Raw genomic sequence first — 24,051 nt, 5'->3', positions numbered from 1 at the left:
TTGACCACGGGGCTATGCATTATGCTTATTAAGGTCTGCAGAAGAGTCGTTGTTATTATTAATTGACATCATTTCCACGTTTAGGGTCAAAATCTCCGCGACGCTGATGATGAAGTCTCCTCCCCTGTCCTCTCTCTCTCTCTACTGTGACGACGCAGGGAGGATCGAGCGAGTGAAGCCCGCCACCGCACGCACCCTGGAAGAGGCAGAAGAGCAGGTCCCCGCTGAGTCGGACAAACGTGGCAAGGGTCTCATGCAGTCCCTGGTCAAAGACTACGACAAGGTGAAGCTTCGCGACAAGAAGGAAGACCCCTTGGTGAGTCTAGATTTGAAGCTTTCGTGACTGCAAGGATTCATATTCTTGGGTTTTTTCGGTAAAGTCACGTAGGTAAAAAATAAAAATTTTAATTAATAAAAGTAAAATAAAAATAAAATAAAAATCACGACGATTTGGAGGCAACACAAGCTTCCATCTTAAGGTGGAACCATCACAGCACGCTTGCTGTATCAAGTAAATTACTTTACCTAAAAAAACCCAAGAATATGAACCCTTGGTGAGTGTACACAACAACAACGATAACAACAACGACAACAACAAAAGCAGCCGCGCCACCATTCGCCAAGATTCATAATGATGTGTTGCTTCTCTGGTGTCCTTTCTTAGGAAGCCACTTGGAGCTATGCACTTTTAAATCTAGATTGACAACTCATTTCTTTGGAACTGCTTGTTGTTGTGTTTAGTTTGTTGTCCTTCCCCCGCACCTCCGTTCAGCCCGGTTGGCTACGAACGGTGTGTCTGACTGGAGAGCGCTTTACGTCTCATCTCATCTCAAACATTTTCAAAGGGCGCCCCCAGAAGCAGCTGTCCCCGTGGGCACAAGGTCACTACTCGACACCTGGCCTGCACACAGGCATGAGTCTGCCGGAAGGGGGTGATGATTAAATTGCTTGTTGCGTGCCATCCCAATTGATCAATTTGTGGGTAATTTTCTTATTTGGCAAATTTGTAACCCGATGCCCATGATGTCACGGGATCTCTTAAAGTTCACCGTGAAGCAGACGGTGCGTGTTCCATGTTTATTACACCCGCAGTAATAACCAGGGCAGCCACCGGTTTTTCGAACCACGAACCTCTAACAAACGGTGAACGTGCTCCCGCTGGGCCACGTCACCGCCCCACGTGATGGTGACATGATGTCACCCCAACATTTGTGTCACACTCGGTGCACTTTCAGGCGACGTGAAGTGTTCTAAGAGCTCGCTGGCAGGTCGCGTGACACACGGACGCATCGAAATCCTCACGCAAACTTTGGTTTTACGGGTGGCCAAATTGAGTCTGCGGAAACGCATGTCGTTGGGGTGAAAAAAATCGACGTTTCCTGATCTAAGCGGTGCCGATGAGTAACAGAGGTGGACGTTTCACGATACGAAAGAATCGGTGATGACACATTCACATACGTTGTGAGTACTGGATGCTTACAGCCCTGCAAGTCCACTGTCGGCAACGGTAGTCACCACGTTATTAAAAACGAACCGATTCTTCGATCAACTTGTCACCATGAACCGCGAGAGGGGAGTGAACCATGACACCCATCTCTTGCACGTTCAAAGTTTGGAGGCGGGGCAGGGGGGTTCTCCGGAACGATGGTGACACCACATGAATTTTGAACACCTCTAAAACGCAACAAACACGCGTCTTACACCGAGCGTATCGGGGCCCCTCCGTCATCCGTGTGGCCGGTGTGCGCGCAACGCCCAACACTCACAAGCCCCGCCACCCACCTACTGGCCGGAATAAATATTGACCGCCCGTGTATATTCACGCGTTGTTCGAAACCTCTTGCAAATGAGAGGGGTGGCGAACATTGTTCTTGAATGATAAACCAAACAATTGCTATACTCTTTGGTTCTTTCGGTAAAGTCACGTATGTGAAAAATAAAATAAAAATAAATAAAAGTAAATTAAATCACGACGTTTCGACACAAGCAATCATCATCAGGTGTGACAACCACAGCAAGACGATTTTTACTGAAGTGGGAGAGATGCTGGCAATCGAAACGTCGTGATTTAATTTACTTTAATTTATTTGTATTTTTTATTAAATTTTTCACCTACGTGACTTTCCCGAAAGAACCAAAGAGTATGGATACTTGCACTCACGAAAACTTAAAATCTAGAACAAACAATTGGTGTGTCCTTTCTGGCCTTAACTACAGGAGGTGTTAAGATGTTCAAACACCAAATAGACACCAATTACAAGGCACAGTGCTTGCGGTAAAACGCGTTAACAAATACGGTTTGACAATGTACGCAGTTACCTTGAAACTGATTGGCCTATACCAGAGGCAGCCTCTTTAATGGCACTGTATCACTAATGCTATAGACCAAAGGGTGCCAAAAAGACGAGCAGTACAATGACAATGCAAACACCAAAGCATGAACGCTCGGCTTAAGCGGTTATAGCTATGAGACACTTTCGCCGGTATTATTCCAATACTGAGAAATCATTTGGGAGGGTGGTGGTGGGGGGGGACCATTTATAAAGTTCCACGTTTCTAATGAGTCGGGGGGGGGGGGGGTGTAACGATTCTCCTCTCGTCATTTTCAATGCAAGAATCCCCTGTGTGGTGACTGTAGTGCCTCTAGTGGCTGCCGGGGTCACGTGCACGCGAAGCAATTGCAACAACACACGCGAAGTTAAACGAAAGTTACTCTTTGGTTCTTTCGGTAAAGTCACGTAGATGAAAAATAAAAATAATAATACAAAATAATATAATGAAAATAAGATTTTTTTTAATTCTTATTTTTATTTTTCACCTACGTGACTTCACCGAAAGAACCAAAGAGTATGGATCCTTGCAGTCACGAAAACTTCAAATCTCGAATTAAACGAAAGTTGGTTGCTTACAACAACACGATTCAACGCACCTCCGATTAGCATGGTCGGCTACGTACGGTGCGAAAGAAGTTCAACACGTACGTACGTGCATACAGAGGTGGCAGTGGTGGCTTGGGGAGGCCTTCATCCAGCAGTGGATTAACCATGGCTGCTGCTGATGATGATGATATTTAATTCAGACAAGTGGCACGTAGTCTGATTGGGTGCTCAGCTCACAACTTGTAAGGTTGTGCATTTGAATCCCATCCAGGAGCCAGCGAAACCCACCAGGCCTGCGGGATCGGTTTAACGAGCACGTACCGTGAACTTAAAATTGAATGCATCGTTGCATGCCTAATTAATGAGCAAACTTCATGGACCCCTCTGCTTTTCCAGTGATGGACTAATGAAAGAGAGAGTGCTTAGACTGTGGACTGACGGTGTTTGTGGTTTGTTGTGTTTCAGTACGCTGGAATCCTTGCTGCAGATGAAGTTGCATCAGAGGTACCGTAGACTTCTCAGCAATTGTTCAGTGTGAATGACATTTTCTGTACCTGACGGAATAAGTGCCCTTTGAGAGAGAGGTCGTAGTGTGTGAAGGTTTGTCGGACACGGCTGCGTTAGAAGAAGCCAAGCAGGAGAACGTTGAGATGCCTGGGATGCAGGATGGGCCTGGATATGGCAGTTTGGAATAATGGGTTTTTGAACCCATCTGTGCGGATCTTTGAATGTCAAACGCCTTGGTGTGCTCTGGATACTCCAGTTTCCTTCCATATGCAAGACGCTTCTTACGATGAAATAATCCTAACAACCCAATGCAGGATTTTTTCGAAAAAAAATCTCAATAGCACTTTTCTGTCTGAGACTTACTTTCAGGAGGGCCTTGCAATGGAATGTTTGGCACTTTCTTAAAGGATTAATTTGCCCCTAGAATAATCGGAATTGGAATCTTTATTTAGACTGAAGGAGGAATCCGATGAACTATGAAGCTCTTTTTCGCAGATGTCCAGTATGGGCATGGGGTCAGCACAATCGGGAGGACCCAGAGAGAACCCGCACATAGGTGAAGGCAGCAGCCAAAACCCATGAGGACTTATTCTTCTTGGTTCTTTCGGTAAAGTCACGTAGAAGGGAAGTAATAAAATAATAAAAATAAAACATAATAAAATAATTCTCACGACGTTAAGGCCACAACGCAAAGAACCAAGAAGATGAATACCTGCAGTCACGAAAGCTTTAAAACCATGAGGACTTGTCTAGAACCCACTTGCTGTACTCCCATCTCCTGGTTGTCAGAAACTTGGCAGTCTGATGATGATGATGATGCCTGAGTGATCCACCTACCACCAAAGCAATGAGTTGTGCACGTGCGCCACCACGCCAAGAAATTCTAAACAAATTTTTTTATTTATAAAACTATTATTTAATTTTACTAGTTAAGCCCCACCGAGCTATATAGCTGTCTTTTAGAAGCGACCTGACCAAAAATGATTGCTCAACGAGAATTGGCTTATGACGTGGACATTTATAGCAGCCAATCACTCTAAACGCGTGATGTTGATTCTAAATGCGGAGGAAAAAACCGGAGGACCCGGAGAAAAATCCACGGCGACCACGGGGAGAGAGACACGCAAACTCCAAACACGCAAACTCCAATTATACAGCAGGCATCGTCATGGTCGGGGTCGAACCCACGACCTCCTGTATACCAGGCGAGGTAGTTAACAGCTTGCCACCGTGGTTTTCCAGCAGCTTGGCAGTCACACGCACGTGAAGATTCCTGAGTGATCCACCTACCCCCTACCGCCAAAGCGATGAGTTGCCACACGCGCCACCACGGCAAGAAATTTCCAAACAAGTCGAGAATGAGACGGTCAAGAGTAAGTGGCGCGTTATCGGCCAAGGAACACAAAACGTCCGAGCAGAGCGCCCACGGAGATGGAACGATGAAATCGGCTCGCGCGCAGGTGTTTACGTAGATTGTTACATGGCGGGATGGGTGAGAGATGGCGGTGGCATTACGTGGGATTGACACCGGGCGTTTGTGCTGCCAGGTGGTGGAGGTGACGCGGGTTACTCGGAGGAAAAGCGCCAAGGCCATGCGATGGGAGGCCGGGATCTACACAAACCACGCCGAGGATGAAGATTGATGGCGCAGCCTTAAGCGCGATGGGGTCTTTGCATTGGACCCAAACTGGATGGCTGTGCGTGTGTGTGTGCGTGTGTGTGCGTCGTTTTTTGTCAGTTTGGGCCTCACATTAAGGCTGCTGCTGAATATTTTCCCCCTAAATGTTTCATGACCAAGTACAAGCAAGCCGGAGCCATTCGACATCCAAACGGGGCCCTAACTGAGCCGCAGTGAGCTTAGAGGCCTCGCCTCCCTCCCAATATCTCCTACCGCACTCCACCACCGTATCTCCAACCGCATTTTTTGTGCATCGGAGGAGTTGAGCTGCAAATGACTCCAATCTTCTTCTTCTTTCGTGCAGCCGATGTAGATGCTGAGCGGCAACTACAATTTCAAATTCAGGTTGTCAGGAGCAGCGGGAGTGGTGTATCGTGATGATGTCTCCTTCCAATTATCTGCGATTGTCTGTGAATTTTTCGCTGTAGGCAAGCGGAGTCAGATAGCAAATAATCCCGCATATAATAAGGATCCGTTACATTGGTCTCTCCACATTGGCACGGATAAAAGAGTTCTCCTGCACAATCCTTCATACTCCCTCTTGTCTTCTAGGATCCAATTAGCAACCAACGTGGGCTGCGCTGGGCAGATCTGTCAGGTGACGTTTTGGCCGATGGCGTGGGTCAGGAAGTGGGCCAAATATGACGTTGTTGTCTTCAGCGCATTTCATGCGAGCGAAAGTTATGCTGTTCCACGTTCACTGAAAACTTTTTTTTTAATTCATTATAATTTATATAACCGGTTGGATGGCGCGATTACAGAGTGCTCGGCTCACAGTCGGGAGGTATTAGGTTCAAATTTTAGAGTAGATAAAATGAGTACCACATTACAATAAGTCAGGAGTGGTCGCCCTTTGAAAATAGTTTTCCTCACCACGGGAAATGTGGAATTTCCACTTCTGCCTTTGGGCTGTCAACAGATTACGAGCACTGCACCGCACGGATTACGTTTTTTTTTTACATTGTTGATAGTTTTCATTGTATTTGAGTGGCACCTGCGACTGGCACCGTCACGCACTCCTCATCTGGTGACCGTAACACGATGGCTGGTGCCAGGTCGGCCCCACGAAAGGGATTGGCAGCACCATTTTTTTTAAAGTGTGGCAATGGCGCACGTGTGTAGCACGCTTAGCGATGACTCTGGTCCACTGTTTGGAAGTCTTGGAAATATGGGAATGTGTAAGGACCGAGAACAGGTGAGGCGTAGGCGGCTCCGAACTGGCCAGCAAAAACAAATACTTTCAATGACCTGTGTGCCGTGAGTGCACTCGGCAAGCGAGCAAGTACGTTTAGAACGCTCTGCGAGGTTGCGCGAGGCTTGACGACCACTGAGGTTTCGCATCGACATCTCGCGTTAGACATTTTCAGAGTTGCAAACGATGCATATTCATAGTAACGATGGATGAATATCGCTTCGGTTGCATTTTGTTGTTGTCAGAAACTAAAGGAGCCGCGTCAGATCGATCGCTGCTGTGGAGACTCGGGGATAGGAATGGGGCCTTTGCTAGGAGGGGACTCCCCGAGGAAGGGGACTCGCTTTGGGGGAGGGGTTTGCCGCGCTATACTTTGTTTTTTATTTTATCCGGGTGATGGCTCTTCTTTAGACTCATGAACAAAACCTTAGAAACCAAAAAAACTCCTGGAGAGACCAGACTCGATGACCACTGAGCACATTGCAGCGAGCGACACCTGCAGAAAATGGCAGCGTTCATGTTTATTGCAGGGCGCGCCGTTCTGCGTGGAGCGTGCCACTCGTGTGAAGGTGGAGATATTTCGGTAGTCTTAGGTCTTTTCGGTAAAGTCACGTAGGGAAAAATAAATAATTAATAATGATAAAAATTGAAATAATAAAAATAAAATAATTATTTCTACAAATAAAAATATTAATTTTACAAATAATTATTTCTATTATTTATGTTATCGTTATTATTTACTTGTATTATTTATTTTTACCTACGTGACTTTACCGAAAAAACCTAAGAGTATGAATCCTTGCAGTCACGAAAGCTTCACATCTAGAAATATTTCAGTAGCCCCTTGCATAGGGAAATGTAACGGAAGGGGGGGGAGCATCGTCGCCAGAGGAGGAGTTTGTATCTGACACGTGCCCCATTAGCGAGGGGATGTTTAAACAGCACAAATACTTTGCCACAAGCAAAAAAAAAACTTTATGTACAGAAAATAACTTTTTGGGTGGCCGGTAAACTACGCGCAACATTGGGACAAAGTTGGCATGTGAGCGGGACCCAACGTTGGCCCAACGTTTGTTGTTTACCGGCTAACCGTGTTTGAACACTACATGCTACAGTTGTCTGACGGCAAGTTCGTTTGACATAATTTTAACCCGTGGACAGCTCGCACAGTTTGTCTGCTTGCGTTTTATTTGGAGAGAAAAAATAAAACGTGTCCCAGTACACGGTCAGTGTTCTTTTGTTGTTAAAGTTTAAATGTGCTTTCATACGTAGACTAGCTCGGTGTGTCTCGTAGACTACTTAATATTTGAGGTCGGTTTAACTCATCTGCTAAAGTAGACATTATGACAAGTGGCGCTTGTGTCTGGTCTTGGGTGAGACGAAAAAAAAATATTGAATACACGTGGTGGTGAAACACCAAAGCCCCATGGCTGGTCACCACAGACTCGCACATCATCCGGAAACACTGCACATTTTGCTACGTCGTACTGGTAGATGGTAGAACTCCTCTTGTCCACGATTCTGTGGGAAATGAACGACGCAGATGCCATTATCCGCGTGGTTATCTGCGAATTTTACTCTCGTTTATTTGCGAGGGGGTTGTGGAGAATCATGGATAATAGGTTCGGCGGATAATAGTTTTTGCAAACGCCCCTATGGCTCTTGCGAGTAATAATAGTCGCGGTGGCGAGATGTTAACTACCTCGCCTGGTATGCAGGAGCTCGTGGGTTTGAACCCGACCCTGGCGCCTGTATATTTGGAGTCTGCGTGTCTCCCCGTGGTCGCGTGGATTTTCCTTCGGGTCGTCCGGTTTTTCCCTGCACATTTAAAACCAACATGCGTTTCGACTATTTGGCTGCTATAAATTTCCACGTGATAAGACACTTCGTTGAGCTATCATTTGTGGCTAAGTCCGATTTAAAAAAGAAAAGCTATGTAGCTCAGTGGACCCTTACCCGGTCAAATAAAACAAATTGGTTTAAGTTTATATAGTCGCGGATAAAAGGAGTTGCACTCCGTGTAGTGCAGTTTCGGTCTGTGTAAGCGTCGCTTTCTGATCAAAATGTAGTACGAACCACAGCGTGCATTGGCAGAAATCACAGTGGGGAATTCGCGATGAGTTTTTGACGACACGTGTATCAAACATGGGTTGCGTAGTTTTATCTTTTGCAGTGGAACACACGGTCACGAACGCGTTGACAAAATGTGGTTTTCACATTCTCACGTTTGTCTTCACAAATATTTAATTGTCAAACAAATCTGTATTGTATCTGTCATTGCTGACTGCACCTTCGGTAAAAACCTTGCCAAAGTGAAGCTTAAGAAGGAAAATAGTATTTAAAGAGCAACTCCATCCAGTTATTTAATTGGCAATAAGTCCTTCGAACCAGCAAATGTACTTTTGAAACTGCAGAGGGCAGTAGTGCGTAGGGTTGAGCGGTTGTCCTATTCTTTGGTTCTTTCGGTAAGTCTATCTACGTGACTTTACCGAAAGAACCAAAGAATATGAATTCCTGCAGTGACGAAAGTTTAAGTCAAAAGCTGAGCGGTTTTTGCCGCGTAGCTGTCGGGTCGTGCCGCGTGTTGCTCTGCGCGGTGTCCCGCGACGTTTCGCGCCACGTTCCCTCCAAAGCGGCTCCCGGGGGAGTGGAGGGCGTGCCGGTCGGGACGCTCCGCACACAGCGGCGTGGAGACGACCCCGTGCTCGCGAGATGACATCGGGGAGCGACGCAGAGAGAGAGCTGCAGCAGCGGCACCGTCTTACGATGTTTAAGCGGTGTGACACAAAAAACCGTGGCTTTCGCTGAGAATGAACGGAACATTGTTGGGCCTTCTAAAATGTTAGTTTAATTTCACCTATATCCTACCTTAAATGTCCCCCCCCCTTCCCTCCTGTAAATTTTAAATGAATTGCCTGTAACTGTAAATATTTATGTCATGTTTGTTGTGAGCACGCAGTGGAGATTCGGACGGCGAGGGGTGGGGGGTGGAGATTGGCGTCTTGCACGATGGCCTGCATCTGAATTGCTCGGAAGTTGCGGATGGTTTAACGCTACCTAATGCATCGTCGTAGCATCCCATGCCCTCAGAGACACCCCACCTGATGCTTCCCCTGGTTCGAAATAAGTTACGTAAATAACAGTTATGCAGTAAATGCATTTTTAAAAAATGAAATAAAAATGAATTAAAAACAACATTTGCGTTGCAGACTTCGCTGTTTTTTGTAGCTATATACACAACGTAGTGGGTTTACAGAGGCCAGTGAAGTGTTAAATATTCAGCCACGTCCCACGCGGTGTGGGAAAGGCATCATCCAGCAGGACAATGACAAAGGGCTTGTACCTGTGGAATGGTATCACCAGCCATGTCACGGACGTTCCTCCGTGGAGGTGAACAAATGTTGCTTTCGCGTCTCCAGAACCAGTGTTTCCCAGGATGTCGATAACGGCCCTGCAAGAGGACACCAGGCTTCTACTTTGCGAGTTAGTTCCGTCTCCCTGTGCCACGCCTCCAGTGCCGTGGCTCTTCATCGCAAGGCCCAACGGGCCACTGGCGGCCCTGGTGGCCGTTAGTGTGGCCCCTGACTTGCGCCCCGACACTACACAAAGAGTGAAAACACCACCACCATCATCATCATCGTCGTCGTGCTACTGTCAACACCAGTGCCGAATTATCCTAGTAGCAACAGTAGCTACTACTACATATGTAGCTACTACATATATGCAGTTGTAGCTTCGGGCCCCGCACTTTCAAGCTATCAATTCCAGTTCAGTGATTCTGCACTTGCTCTATTACTATAGTACTATATCGCCTTAAAATTTTATGGACGACCGGATGTTTAAGGTTACCGATTTGTCGTATTATCTGGCCGTATAGCAAATGAAAAAATACAATTACTTTACTATGCAAGTTAAAAGTTTGTGTTTGAATATTTGTGGGTTTTTTATATTTAGGGCCCCTTTTCAACATTTGCTAAAGGCCCCGCGCTAGCTTCATCCGGCACTGGTCAACCCCCGGTGGTTTCAAACGCGTGGCGGCCCTCACACTGACGATGTCTTATTCTTAGGTTTTTTTCGGTAAAGTCACGTAGGTAAAAAATAAAATAAAAATCGCGACGTTTCGGAGACAACACAAGCTTCCGTCTTCAGGTGGAACCGTCACAGCACGATAGCTGTATCAAGTGAGATAAATTCCAAGAAAACAGTCCTTGTATATATACTGGTTGAGGGTGGGAGGAGCCAAGGTAGGCCCTGAATATTATTTTTGTGAGGTTCGGTGCGGCTGAAGCACGCTGTTAGGAATGAGCCTTTGTTGTGTAAACTAGGTGCGGACGATGTCTTGTCGGCGAAAGTGGCCCCCTCCCTCTTGACGGTTACGAAACACCGCTCTCGGACGGCAGTCCACTCCCTATGGGGACGGGAGTGCCAACGTTAAGGCCGCAGGGAGGCCGAGGAAGTGAAAAACAAACGTACTCTATGCACATATTGCTTTTGTGCAGTTATTTGTAACTTCCATAATATGCGGAAGCTGTCGGCGCCGTGAAAACGCCTTTTGTCAGTGTCCCGAGTCTTCTACTTTCGTGCGATTATCCACACCGCCCCCCCCACCTCCATAGTTAATTGCAGAATGGCCTACAATTATGTGCACAATTTCTGTTGCGGATATGATGAGTCGCGTGGGAATTGCATCCTGTTGTCCGCAAAGTTGTGTTCCCTACAGAAGTAAAATTGTGGATTACCCCGTGATAATGTTGTCCATGGTCATCTGCTTCACGGCTCGTACGAGTCGTGTATTCCTATACTTGAGAGCCATTAATGAAAGACGAACAAACCCGGCATCTCATCAGCGCCGACTCGACCACCTCTAACACCTCTAATAGTTTAAACTCTGATGGGATTCATAGGCCGGCTGATGAACGTGATGTGCCACTCGCACAAAATGATTTCGCAAATTATTGGCTGTAATTCCACTTCGTGTTGCACAGACTGACATCAAGGCAGACATTTGTTGTAAATTGACATGTAATGACATCATAATTCGCACTATTAAGGACATTGTGTGCTGGTGCAATGACTCACATTTTCTACATTTCACACATTTCTAAAAGTCATTGCATGTAAACTGGTCCTGCACGGAGTGTCATTGTAGAACACGATGTATGTTTTTGTAACGTGTATTTTTTTTGCGCTGGATTTCTTGTGCCAGTGTGGGACAGGCAATTGCATTTTTGTTTTTCAATTCTTTTATTAATTTTTTGGCATTTTAAATTAATATTGCATCGGCTCTTGAACATGTTGCTTTTAAACTAAATTTGTACCGATTGTCTTGGCCGTGCTGACACTTTCTTTTTTTAGAACTATGAGAAACCATTCATCATAATGACAAAAAATATTTTTCTCTCCTAGCCTCTGTCCTGTATGTATCCAGTACAAGACATTTTAAGCATGTGTACACATGTGCTAATCTTGAACAACTTAAACTTACTTAACATTATCTTAGATGGCGCTTAATTACGTAAATTAACATCTGAAAGGGCTGAACATTTATTAAAAATTATTATTTTATTTTACCAGGTAAAGCCCACTGAGCGATATAGCTATTTTTCAGAAGCGACCTGGCCACGGGTGATAGCTCAACGAAGTGGCTTATCACGTGGCAATTTATAGCAGCCAAATACTCTAAAGTCTAAACGCATCTTGATTTAAATGTGGAGGGAAAAGCCGGAGGACCTAGAAAAAAAAATCCACGCGACCACGGGGAGAGAGACACGCAAACTCCAAATACACAGCAGCAGGCGTCAGGGTCGGGATCGGACCCACGACCTCCTGCATGCCAGGCGAGGGAGTTCACATCTCGGGTGGGTGTTTTTATAGGGAGGTGTGTTTGGAGAGACGGATTTTATTTGTGTTTTTTTTCTCGGTGATCGCAACCTGGGACGTGTGGTCAGGCCACGATAGAATCCGGGCCCCAGATGGACGGCCCGCGGATGATGGAGTTTGTACGCGGCGAGAGAGAGAGATGAAGATCGAGGGAGGATAGAAGGGCTGTCCACAACACGTCGTGAAGGGGTCCGTGGTGGCACTGTGTGTTACTGGGATGTTATGCGCATTCTCTTGGCGTTGGTTAATCCGAGCCAGATGAGTTGGTGCAATAGGTGTGGGTGTGTGAGTGAGGCCTGGAACGAGGCGAGCTCAAGGGAGGCGTCGTTTGTGGGCATTTGGACAGCAGAGGGCAGTGCAAGCGAAGGTCGTTGTAGAGTGATACGCTCATAGCTCACGGATGTACGTCTTCCCACGTTCACGTCGTTTCGCAACTACGTCGTCGTTTCACGAACAACCGCCTATGTCGCTGGCAGCCGGCTGTCCTGTCTCTAAATACATTCCGTAAAAACGGCCTTACACGTGCACTTGATAATAATTGTAAAATACTTCGGTTTATGTCAATGGTAACTAGCTAATTACCTATATTTTTTTTGTTTTACCAGGTAAGGCCCATTGAGCTATATATAGCTTGTTTTCAGAAGCGACCTGGCCACGGAATGATAGCTCAATGAACTGGCTTATCATCATTATCGTGGGAATTTATAGCAGACAAATACTCGAAACGAGTGTCGATTCTAAATGTGAAGGGAATACCCCCGGAGGACCCTGAGAAAATTCACACGACCACGGGGAGAGAGACACGCAAACTCCGAATATACAACAGCAGGCGTCATGGTCGGGATTGAACGCGCAACCTCTTGCATACCAGGCGAGGTAGTTAACATCTCCTAGCCACCGCGGCACCTGAATCGTAGTTCATGTAAATGCTACATTTATTTAACCAGGCAACAGCAGTCTGTGGAGACACAGCAGACCCTTTCCCAACAGAGATCGTGGAATAAATTATAACAAAATAAAAAATAAATATGTGTAAGTATAAAATGGACTGAAAATGTGGCAAAACGTGGATGACTGTACGTAATTGACAACACGAGCACCAAACGAAACAACGTTTAACCTCAAAGTATCACACGTTTACGCGTGAAGGTTTTAATTACTCAACAACACAGTTCAAGAAACAAAAGTACACTTCCTTGTAAGATAATGCGCAACACATGAAGTTAATTGTAGGACGGGCAGCGTTGCCATAAAGAGGATTTCTCGTCATCACGGACAGGCTGAGCAAACACAAAACCCAGCAGCTGCAATCACGTTCTTAGGTTTTTTTCGGTAAAGTCACGTAGGTAAAACATCAAAATTAATAAAAAAATAAAATAAAATAAAGATCACGACGTTTCGGAGGCAACACAAGTCTCCGTCATCAGGTGCATCAAGTGAGATTAGCTGCATCACTTGATTAGCTGCATCACTTGATGCAGCTAATCTGGCTGTGACAGTCCCACCTGATGACGGGGACTTGTGTTGCCTCCGAAACGTCGTGATCTTTATTTTATTTGTATTAATTTTGATGTTTTACCTACGTGACTTTACCGAAAAAAACTAAGAATATGAATCCTTGCAGTCACGAAAGCTTCAAATCTAGAATTAACGCAATCACGTTGTGCAGCCCTGTCTCAAGCCACCGCTGGATGAAGACCTCCCTCCGACCATTTCACTTATTGGGAGGTTGTTTTTTTGTTGACCGTAATTCCACCATCCCAGTCAGTGCGGGGTTGCTGTGAACCCTCTCGCCAAGCGCCTTGTCTCGTGGATAGAGGCTGGGTGGGTTGAGACGATGTCCAGCTCGATTATATCAACGGGCACTTGGGGAGAGGAGCGTTCAATGTCGGGAGCAGACTCTCAACAAAATTTCGATTTAAATTTCGATTTAAAGCTTTCGTGACTGCAGGGATTCATCGTCTTGGTTCTTTCGGTAAAGTCACGTAGAATGTTAAAACTGCCAACAGGACGTGCCATGGACGTGACATTAATTTAATTTAATTTTTTTGTCTGCCACGTGCTTCTGCCCCTTGGCCGTGTCGCCCTCTCCTCTCGTTGCCTGCGAACGCTCCCAACTCGTTCTAAACATCCCCTACCAGCACCCTTCACGTGCCCATGACAATGGGCGGTGCGGTTTGAGGACGAATTCTCCCGTAGGCTCGATCCTGCAGGGCTGTGCGAGACGCGGAGTGCAAACATGCCGCCGGGCCGATTGCTCAGCAGACCAAAAGGACTCTCTGTGCCGTGTCTCTTCGGATAAGTTCATGCTCGTGGCGCGCATGTCGTCCGATGCTCGTGCGTGCATCGATTGATTAATGTGATGCTTGAGGCCACGGTGGGGGGTTGTTTCCACCCCCGCTCCTTTCCAATGTTATCAAAAGTGACAGGTTGCGCGGGAAGGAAATCATAATAATGATGATAATTACCGCGGCAAAGGGAAAGGGCTACGTGGCACTTGAGCAAAACGAGGCTTCACAGCAGAGAGGAGTCGCGTGTTCGAGCGTGTCAAGGCAAACATTTTAGCCCGGCTGGGCAGAATTGCGCTCTCTCCCTTGTTTCTAAGACGGGCCCACAGCGTGCCCGTCGCGCCTTCAAGCTGACGAGTCACTCGCTCCGTTCGCCGGCACCGCCCGCCACGTGGATTTGGGAGGTGCAGGGTTGGAGGTCCGCCTCTTGAATTGGCTTCCCCTGGTGCGAGTTTTAGATCCCCCACTCCCTCCCCCCACTGAGAGGTCGAGCTCGGACTCAAATAATTACAACACCGCAAGCCCCGGTGACAGATTGCGATGGTTGCCCATACACCGTGTCAAACCCACACGGTTTACCCCGTATTCTTGTACAGGGGAAATTCACTGTTCGGTTCTTTCGGTAAAGTCACGTATAAAGAGAAAGTAATAAATTAAATACTAGCATACACTTTTCCGACTATTTGCGTGTTATTCGATTTTGCCGTTAAGAGAAATCGATGACTTCGACATTCAGCTCGCTGGTACCACGTGCTCACAGCCAGTACGCGCCGCTGCTGTGCCTCTTCGTTAAGAATCGAGCTGCGGTGCAGGACAGTCGCCACGATGCCACTGCTCCATGCACGGCATGTACAGCACGTGTGGATGTTGAACTTCTTTGGCACCGTACGTAGCCAAACGTGCTCATGGGGAGGGGGGGGGACAACAAACTAAACACAAAATCAGTTTTCTAATAAGGGATCGTGCATAAATGACGTCACGCACCTAGGGGGGGGGGGGTTAGACATTTGTGACGATGTGTGACGGGGGAGGGGGGGATAAATGTGACGTCACATAAAAATGCGCAACTCTAAATGAATATAGACAACACGTTCTATTTAAATAGACTTTTTAATAAATGTTTTCTCCTACAACATCAGAGTGCAGCGCCACACTAAAGTGAAAAAGACGAGTCGGTGTCAAGCTGGAGTAACAGAAAAGGCCGTGAAAGTGTTAAAACTGTAGAATGGACACCAACAACAATAATAATTATTCAAATGCATAACGCGGCATTCAATCCGAAAGCCCCAAAATGTGCAACGCTTGAACAGCAGGAAACAAAAACAGAACCAGGGGCCGACCAACGAGACTAGGGAGGTAAGAATGCCACTCGAAAGAGGTTTTCAATGCAGACTTGAATATATCAACCGACTCCGATCTTCGGGTTAAAAATAAACAAGCTGTAATATTTAAGAAAGCGTTAACGATTTAAGATCTTTGGATAACCGATCACGAGTGCCGTGTTCCTGTGTCACTGTCCAGACCCCAGATTAGCAAAGCCAGTCACAACGAGAGATTATAAGCGGTGTTGTAACATATCTTTTTAACAAAAATCAGTATGCACTACCCGCTAAGAAGTATGATTAAATAATGGTCATAAACAAGCAAATTTGGAAGAAACTGAAAATAAGTACAGAGAGAGATATGCTTGTTTGGAATTACAATGAGAGACGGGGATTAGAGAACACACAAAGTTCATGACAGCTTTAAACTCTAAACTTAACAAAAACACATTTTATCAACTAAGGCGCACTGAGCCTATGAAGCTCTTTTTCAGAAACGACCTGGCCACAGACGATAGCTCAACGAAGTGGCTTATCACGTGGAAATGTATCGCAGCCAAATACTCGAGACGCGTGTTTATAAACGTGAAGGGACAAACCGGAGGACACGGAAGAAAAAAATCCACGCGACCACGGGGAGAGAGACACGCAAACTCCAAATATACAGCAGAAGTCAAGGGACGGGATCGAACCCACGACCTCCTGTATACCAGGCGAGGTAGTTAACATCTCCTAGCCACCGTGCCGCCCGCTGTGACATCGTGGCCGATGGCCCAGGATATCGTGACAGGCTGTCAGCCGAGGAATGGAACGCGTCCGAGAGAAACTCCATCCACAGGAGACGGAGCGGTGAAATCAGCTCACGTGCTCTGGCAAGCAGGTCGCTCTAGCGGATCGCTACGACGTTGGATTCGTGAGAGATGGCGATGGTTTTTGCTGGGGGGCGGATGGGGGGAGATTGAGTCTTTCGTCTAGCGGATGATTGACCACAGCTGACGATGGCGTGCCTACATTTAAAATAATTTCCCCGATCGCCACCTTTGCGACAACAAAACATCATGGGGTCATGACTCGGGGCGTAGCCCTCGGCTGTGGCTGACGACAATAAAAAGAAACAGTCGGTCGAAGATTTTTTTTTATCCCCCCCCCCCCCCCCGTGACGCACTGGAAGTTGCAGTGTCTGGAAAAACAAGAGGGCACCCTTCTTAAGCTATCGGGCAGACCATCGTGGCACTTATACATTTATTCTCAGAGTGTGAGTAATGCAGCATTGAGGCTGGGATATGGAAATGGCGTGATCTACTCACAGCTCAATCCAAAGCGTCCCCCCCCCCTCCCCCATGCATTATTTATTAGATCTTATTTTAGCCGCGTAGCATGATGGCCCTGGCGCGCGGTGTAGAAATGCAATATTGATTCATGTTGCAATTATGTATTTTTCGACGATATTAAAGATATCGAAATGCTAGGAATTGCACTGTTCAGCCGTTGAGCGTGTGCCCTTTTTGTGTGTCAAAACGCGAGAGGGATATTCACCGAGCTGTGAATATTTGTAACTTTGAACGCACGTTCATATCTGGGAGGCAAATAAAATGAAAATCATCATCATCGTCATCATATTTGACCAGATAAGGCTGGCAACAGCAAGAGAGCAATTCTTGATTTGAAGCTTTCGTGACTGCAGGAATTCATACTCTCTGGTTCTTGCGGTAAAGTCACGTAGAAGGAAAATAATAAAATAATAAAAATAAAACATAATAAAATAATTTTCATGACGTTTCGACCACAACGCAAGCAGCCGTCCTCAGGTGAAGAACAGGTCTGTCTTCCCGATAAATATTGTATTATGCTTTATTTTTATTATTTTATTATTTTCCTTCAACGTGACTTTACCGAAAGAACCAAGAAAATAAGAGAGCAATTCTTGATTTTTAGCTTTCGTGACTGCAGGAATTCATACTCTCTTGTTTTTTCGGTAAAGTCACGTAGATATTTTATTATTGTTTCATTCTACGTGATTTTACCGAAAGAACCAGAGAGTCAAGAGAGTAATTCTAAATCTGGCCTGGTGAGGTACCGCATTGCCTGTAATCCAGTCACGTGCTCGTGGGGGTTGGTGGGTCGCACAGAGATGCACCGTGCGGGTGAGGCCCCCTCGTGCAAAGCGACGAGGGGGCAGCTTTGCGAAAGCACGACAAGTAGGTCGCGAGCCGCTCTGTGCAATGAGCTCGCTCTAAACGAGCAGGTAGCATACACGCCGAGGCGAGCACGTGGGGTGGCCAAATAAAAAAGTATTGGCGTGCTACGGGACGTGAGTCGAGTGAATTATTTTGAAGGATACATTAATTGTATGTAATAGATATATATATTTTTAAAGAAGATTGTTAATAATGTGCTCGCTGAGCTGCATTGGCTCCCGGTCGCTGAACAAATACATGATCAGAATCGGAATGAAGTGTTCATACTGCAGGAGGAATCCAAAGAGCGACAGAGCTCTTTTTCACAAATGTCCAGTCGGGGCCGGTGAGAACGCCACAACAACAAACAGCACAAACACACAGGACAGGAGTGCAAAGTGCAAGAAAAGTAACAAATCACCCAAACACACACACAAGTAAAACTAAACCATCCCCATCCTACCAGGCGAAGCCCAACTGAGCCACCAACTTATTTTTAAGAAGCGACCCGGCCACAAATGAAAGCTCAACAAAGTGTCCCCATCATTTTGGCAAATGAACCTCAACAATCATCTCAGCGCACGTCGCAGGGAGTGAACGATGTCGACTTCGTGCGCGCGGCTTGTCTGCAGAAACTATTAACCTCCCTCTCCCGTGCAAAGCAGCAACAACAACAGCACGGTAATATCAGGCGAATGAACGAAAATTCAAAAGCGGAACGTGAGCCCTGAGACTCCACGTGTGCGGATTCCATCGCGGAACGAGCACGAGCACGTGCACCGATGAGACGGAGCGATGGCATCGGTTCGCGCGCAGGTGCCAGGTGAGTATATCGCGGATACACGAGCGGTTTTCTTGTCCGCAGATTTTTGTTGTCCTGCCCCCCCACCCTCACCCGCTTCGCAGCCCCGCACCTCCGATTAGCACGGTCGGCTACGTACGGTGCGAAAGAAGTTCAACACGTACGCGTACAAACTTAATTTGGAGCTTTCGTGACTGCAGGAATTATTCTTTGGTTCTTTCGGTAAAGTCACGTATCAAGATAAAATAATAAATTAAATTCAATACTAGCATACGACGTTTCGATTGCAACACAAGCAATCATCATCAGGTATAAATTAAATAAAAAACACAAATCTAGTATACTTAGAAATGTAATGTAATACGTAATACAACAGAGAGTCGGATAACATAACAGTCAACACCCTACCTGGTTGATTACGTTCTTCCTGAGAATGCTAAATTTGAGAGAGACATAAAACACAGAACCAGAGACATATAGACAGACATATAAGCAGACAGATATCACAGAGATACGCGTACATACAGAGGTGGCAGTGGTGGCTTGGGGAGGCCATCATCCAGCAGTGGATTGGCCATGGATATCGCAACTGCTGTTATTGATATTTTATTGAGACAAGTGACACGCACTCTATTATGGGTGCTCAGCTCGCCCACCAGTCACTCGTTAGGTTGTGCATTTGAAACCCGTTCAGGAGCCAACGGAACCCACATCGGTCTTGCGGGATCGGTTGAACGAGCCCCACTTCGCGGCAAAACCAACTGCAGTGTTCGCTAGAGATTTCGGGGGAGAACCTATCCAAGAAGCCGACATGCCTTCCACTTCGCAGCGATCGTCACGGACCCGCCAGTAATACCGGCCGCGAATTCGTAATTTTTGTCCCTGACAGAGCTCATTTCTCGGAGGAGTTCCGAATGGGATCGGGGGGAATTTGAATCAGGAATTGCGATGCCTGCCGTGGAGCCCCACCCCACACGCGCGGGCAGACGCCACGATTTCCCGCAGAATTCGTCATCTTTTATTTATAATTGAGAGCCGCAGGACACGGCGCTGGGAATGCACATCGGCCGTTCCGCGGGGAATTTCTCCGCCGATTTAATTGTGTCTTGACGTCAGCGCGGCTCAGGCATCGCACCGATGGTCCCCGCCGATACGCATCACCCGGTTGTGCGGTGCCGCGCATTTGTAACGCAATTCCATTTACACGCCGCAGCATTTTAATATGCTGCTCGCGGAGGTCCACCGAGATGCAGGCCGCCTCCGCAGGGATGTCCGTCCACCCTTTATTTAAAGGTGAATGCTTGATTTTCCGGGGGCATTAATCATAGCCGGGGTATGGAAATTCGGCCGCGATGTGCGCTGGGGATTTGTGGCTGCGGTGCCACTTTTTGTGGGACATCGGGAGGGCGGGGGGGGGGCCTCAGAGGTGTCCACGGGGCACGGTTCTCTGGAGCCTGGTTTCGCCAATCATCAACCGGAACATTTGCATCACCGTGGCTACCCCCGTCGTATGACTCTGGCCGCGGTGGGGTACACGCTGTGTGTTCCTCCCAGGCTTTCGTGTCCCTCGCGACGAGAGACCCTTGCCGCTAACTGCATCCGTTGCGTTTTTCTCTTCAAACAAACCTCAACTTCGCGGGGGGAAAGGGGGAGGCGGCTCCCGCTTTGGGTGTTTTTTCGGTCGTTGAGAAATATTTTCTTTTTGACGACGTGTGAGGCCACAGCGGTAGCCGCAGAAAACTCGCGGACGAGGGATGAAAACTAAAATTCGTGTTAATATATAACAACTCACCGAATGCGCGAAGTACATATATGTGTATACTCTTTGGTTCTTTCGGTAAAGTCACGTAGGTAGAAATAATAATAGATCACGACGTTTCGATCGCAACACAAGCGATCGTCCTATCCCACCTGAGAACGATTGCTTGTGTGGAGATCGAGACGTCGTGATCTATGATTTATTTCTACCTACGTGACTTGACCGAAAGAACCAAATAGTATGGATTCCTGCAGTCACGAAAGCTTCAAATCAAGATTATATATTTGTACATATATAAACTTAGTGCATTCAATATATATAAAAAAAATACTGACATCACTGGCAGTGACGCTTCGTGCGAGCATCGGAGAACAGCGATGGGCTCTTCTTAGCTGAACGGTGGCGCGTCTGTGGTTTGAGGCCCACGGCCACCCGAGTTGAATGCTGCGGGCACATTAGCCGTGAACACGAGCCGTCTTCCTCGCAGGAGTGGATGTTAAAAGATCCGGAGACATTATTCGGAAAGAGAGGAGGTCATCGGTGGTGGCGGCGGTAACACGGTGGCTCGGAGATGTGAACTACCTCGCCTGGTATACAGGAGGTCGTGGGTTCGATCTCGACCCTGACGCCCGCTGCTGTATAATTGGAGTTTTCGTGTCTCTCTCCTTGTGGTCACGTGGATTTTTCTCCGGGTCCTCCGGTTTTCCCCTCCACGTTTAGAATCGCCGTGCGAGTATTTGGTTGCTATACATTCCCACGTGATGATACGCCGCTTCGTTGAGCTATCATTTGTTGGACAGGTAGCTTCTGAAAAAGAACGGTACAAGTCAGTGGGGCCTTACCTGGTAAAATAAACAATTGTTTTTATTAGTTTAAATGTAAAAAAAATTCTGCCGAAAATTAGCAGAACCCTCGTGACAAAGAGTCTTGAGACTCGGCGAGGCTTTCCTGGGTTAAAGGATATCAGGAGCCAATAAACCGATCGTCGCTGCTCATAAATAAATAAAACAACAAAGGTTTGAAACGCCGCTTGGGGCAAAGCTGAAAGGCACAGAAGGCCGTGGCAGTTGGTGCGCGTCCCTTGGCTCATGGATTGCATTGCCTTATCTTGAATTATGGATGCTCTGACCAGCAATGAAAGAAAAGCCATTGTATTGGCAACTTACGGTAAAGGTCAAGGTCACGGGCACTGCTGGCAGAAGGGCGTCCACGAGAACGAGCTCGAGAAATCCCCCACGAAAAGAGGGCATGGGCCTACTCTTCCACGGTGGCCGGACGTTTATCGCAGAATAACAAATTCTGGAGTGACCGCACGTTACCTGCACCGCACGCGAGCCGCCCGATCCACTCGCTGCGGCGAAGCCGTTCGTGTTCGCCAGGCAGGGGAATATCGTGGCAATCCATCGGTGGAACTTGTGACGAAGCTTACGTTTGGGCGATTGTGCGCTGCGCACGCCGCGTAGTGAGCAATGCAAACGCAGGACCGCACCGTCGATGGAAAAGCGACACGCGCGGTTGCGTTGTCGCATGACGCTCAGCTCCAGGAGACCGAACCATCGGAGGTCATGCAAAGGTCATCTTTGCATGTTGGGCACATTGCTCTGTTAACCCGTTATGTTGATACTGCTCCGCGGAGGTTTTCAACAATAACAACAACTAATTCATAAACATTTGACAACATTTTCATGTTCACTTCCTGGAAAATTGTTACATTTGTTTGCGCGACACTTTTTCTTTGTTTGTTTCACCCACCAGGGCCTAGCAGAGTCTCAAGGCTTTTTTTCAGGAGGGTCCTGCCAGGTTTTTTTTGTTGCGGTGGGGATCATCGATTGAGTGAATTGCATTTTCTATTTTTTTTTAAGTTTGGGCCGTGACGCCAGCACACACGTGGTCAAACGTGTTCTTTTTTCAAGTGACGTCACGGCATCTTTAACGTCTCCCCTGTGGAGCAGACGGCGCGTATCCCTCGTGGTGAATGGACAACCTTCGCCCGTAAGTTAAGACCGAGGCAGGAGGAGGATTTCTCCACAATTCTGGCTGTCCGCCTGAAGATGCTGGCTGTTGTTGTAATTACCGGCGAAACGTCATGCTACTCGAATTGTAAATGTTGTGGTGGGTTTACTCTCCAACACACAACCGGTGTACGGAACCAGCAACGAATTGCCACGTTTTGTTTACGTGACAGCCCCTATTAATTGGCTGTGTCGGGTGGTGGCGGGTTTAACGACAAATTAATATTTACGCGATCGTATTCTTAGGTTTTTTTCGGTAAAGTCACGTAGGTAAAAAACTTAAAATTAATAAAAGTAAAATAAAAATAACATAAAAATCACGACGTTTCGGAGGCAACACAAGCTTCCATCTTCAGGTGGAACCGTCACAGCACGATAGCTGTATCAAGTAATTTTCATTTTTTACCTACGTGACTTTACCGAAAAAACCTAAGAATATGAATCCTTGCAGTCACGAAAGCTTCAAATCTAGAATTTACGCGATCGAACACAAAAAACACCTCTGTCATGGATAATATTGATCGCGGAAGCCGACAGCGTGTTAAACTAACACCCTTCACGTCAACCAGGTTGGGGCATGAGGCTAGAATCGCGCGCCTCTGCAATAGGCGGCAACAATTCGCGACACCCTCGGCCATGACGTCACCACCAAAATGAGAGGCAAATTTGTGAGTGTCACTCTCTTAACAGCACAACGCCGGCATTGCCATCTGGTAATCTGACCACGGTCGTGATGTGTAAGTCAGTGTGCCTCGAAAGTGATGGGTAAGTCAGATTAGCAAAAGTAGTCCTAAGTTACGACTTTGTTTTCACATGAAATTCAGCCTCTAATCAGATGATTGTTGCTTAGCATGCATTAGCCGATTGCATTTTTGTAAAATAAAAAATGTACGAGTTCAAATATTTGCGTGTCTGCAGCTCGGGTTCGTGTAGGTTTACAGAGACGGGCACTGGAGTGGCTCCAGGTGACGGAAGGGCTAAAACTCAGGTGACGGTGATAGCAAGAGGCGCCGCTGTGAGAGAGCCGACGCAGTTTTGTGACTTTGCAACGGCTGATGAATCTGGCTCAGGGAAGGAAGCGATGGCGTGGTGCGACAGGCAATTGGTGGCGGCGTTTTCCGTGATGACCTCTTGCCCGTTAAAACCTCTAAAACCCCAATGGCCGTAATCAGTAATCAGAAACGAATTAGCCGAGTGCTCGGCACCGCCACCAACACTGAGTCACGTGGCATGGAGGTCACAGTTCAAATGCCACGGGAGCTGCCTGGTAATTTTTTGGGGGTGGAGGCGGTGGGTGGGGGTGAATATATTTCCAAGTAAAATGTCAGCCGCAACGATCCTGTGATATTATTGTGTGTTTCAGCGAAACAAAAAAATTACTTTCGACTAAAACATTTCCAATATTTCACAACCGCGGCACCTGCTTTTCCCAAACAGATGCTCGGGGTCTCTCCTGCAAAATGACACAATCGGCGACATCCTGAAGACTCGGCAAGTTAGCATCGCACCACACAATCACACAATCACATAATCACACAACCACACAATCACACAA

The 24,051-nt window shown here is 46.9% G+C and overlaps 1 protein-coding gene across 6 annotated transcripts in view; it reads left to right on the top strand.

Moving 5' to 3' along the window:
- The window catches only part of LOC133350303 (uncharacterized), a 72,535-nt gene extending 65,648 nt beyond the window's left edge, over positions 1-6,887 (top strand). For all 6 annotated transcript variants that reach the window (XM_061564512.1, XM_061564545.1, XM_061564503.1 and 3 more), the window contains 3 exons: positions 159-316; positions 3,345-3,383; positions 4,934-6,887. In XM_061564512.1, the coding sequence (XP_061420496.1) occupies positions 159-316; positions 3,345-3,383; positions 4,934-5,029 (293 nt within the window). In that variant the 3' untranslated portion in view covers positions 5,030-6,887. The remainder of the gene's footprint in view (positions 1-158; positions 317-3,344; positions 3,384-4,933) is intronic.
- Positions 6,888-24,051: the final 17,164 nt, after the last annotated feature.

The sequence above is a fragment of the Lethenteron reissneri genome, chromosome 4, assembly GCF_015708825.2.
Source record: "Lethenteron reissneri isolate LAM-NWPU_2019-01 chromosome 4, ASM1570882v1, whole genome shotgun sequence".
NCBI lineage: Eukaryota > Metazoa > Chordata > Hyperoartia > Petromyzontiformes > Petromyzontidae > Lethenteron > Lethenteron reissneri.
This window is presented reverse-complemented; position numbering and strand designations above follow the sequence as displayed.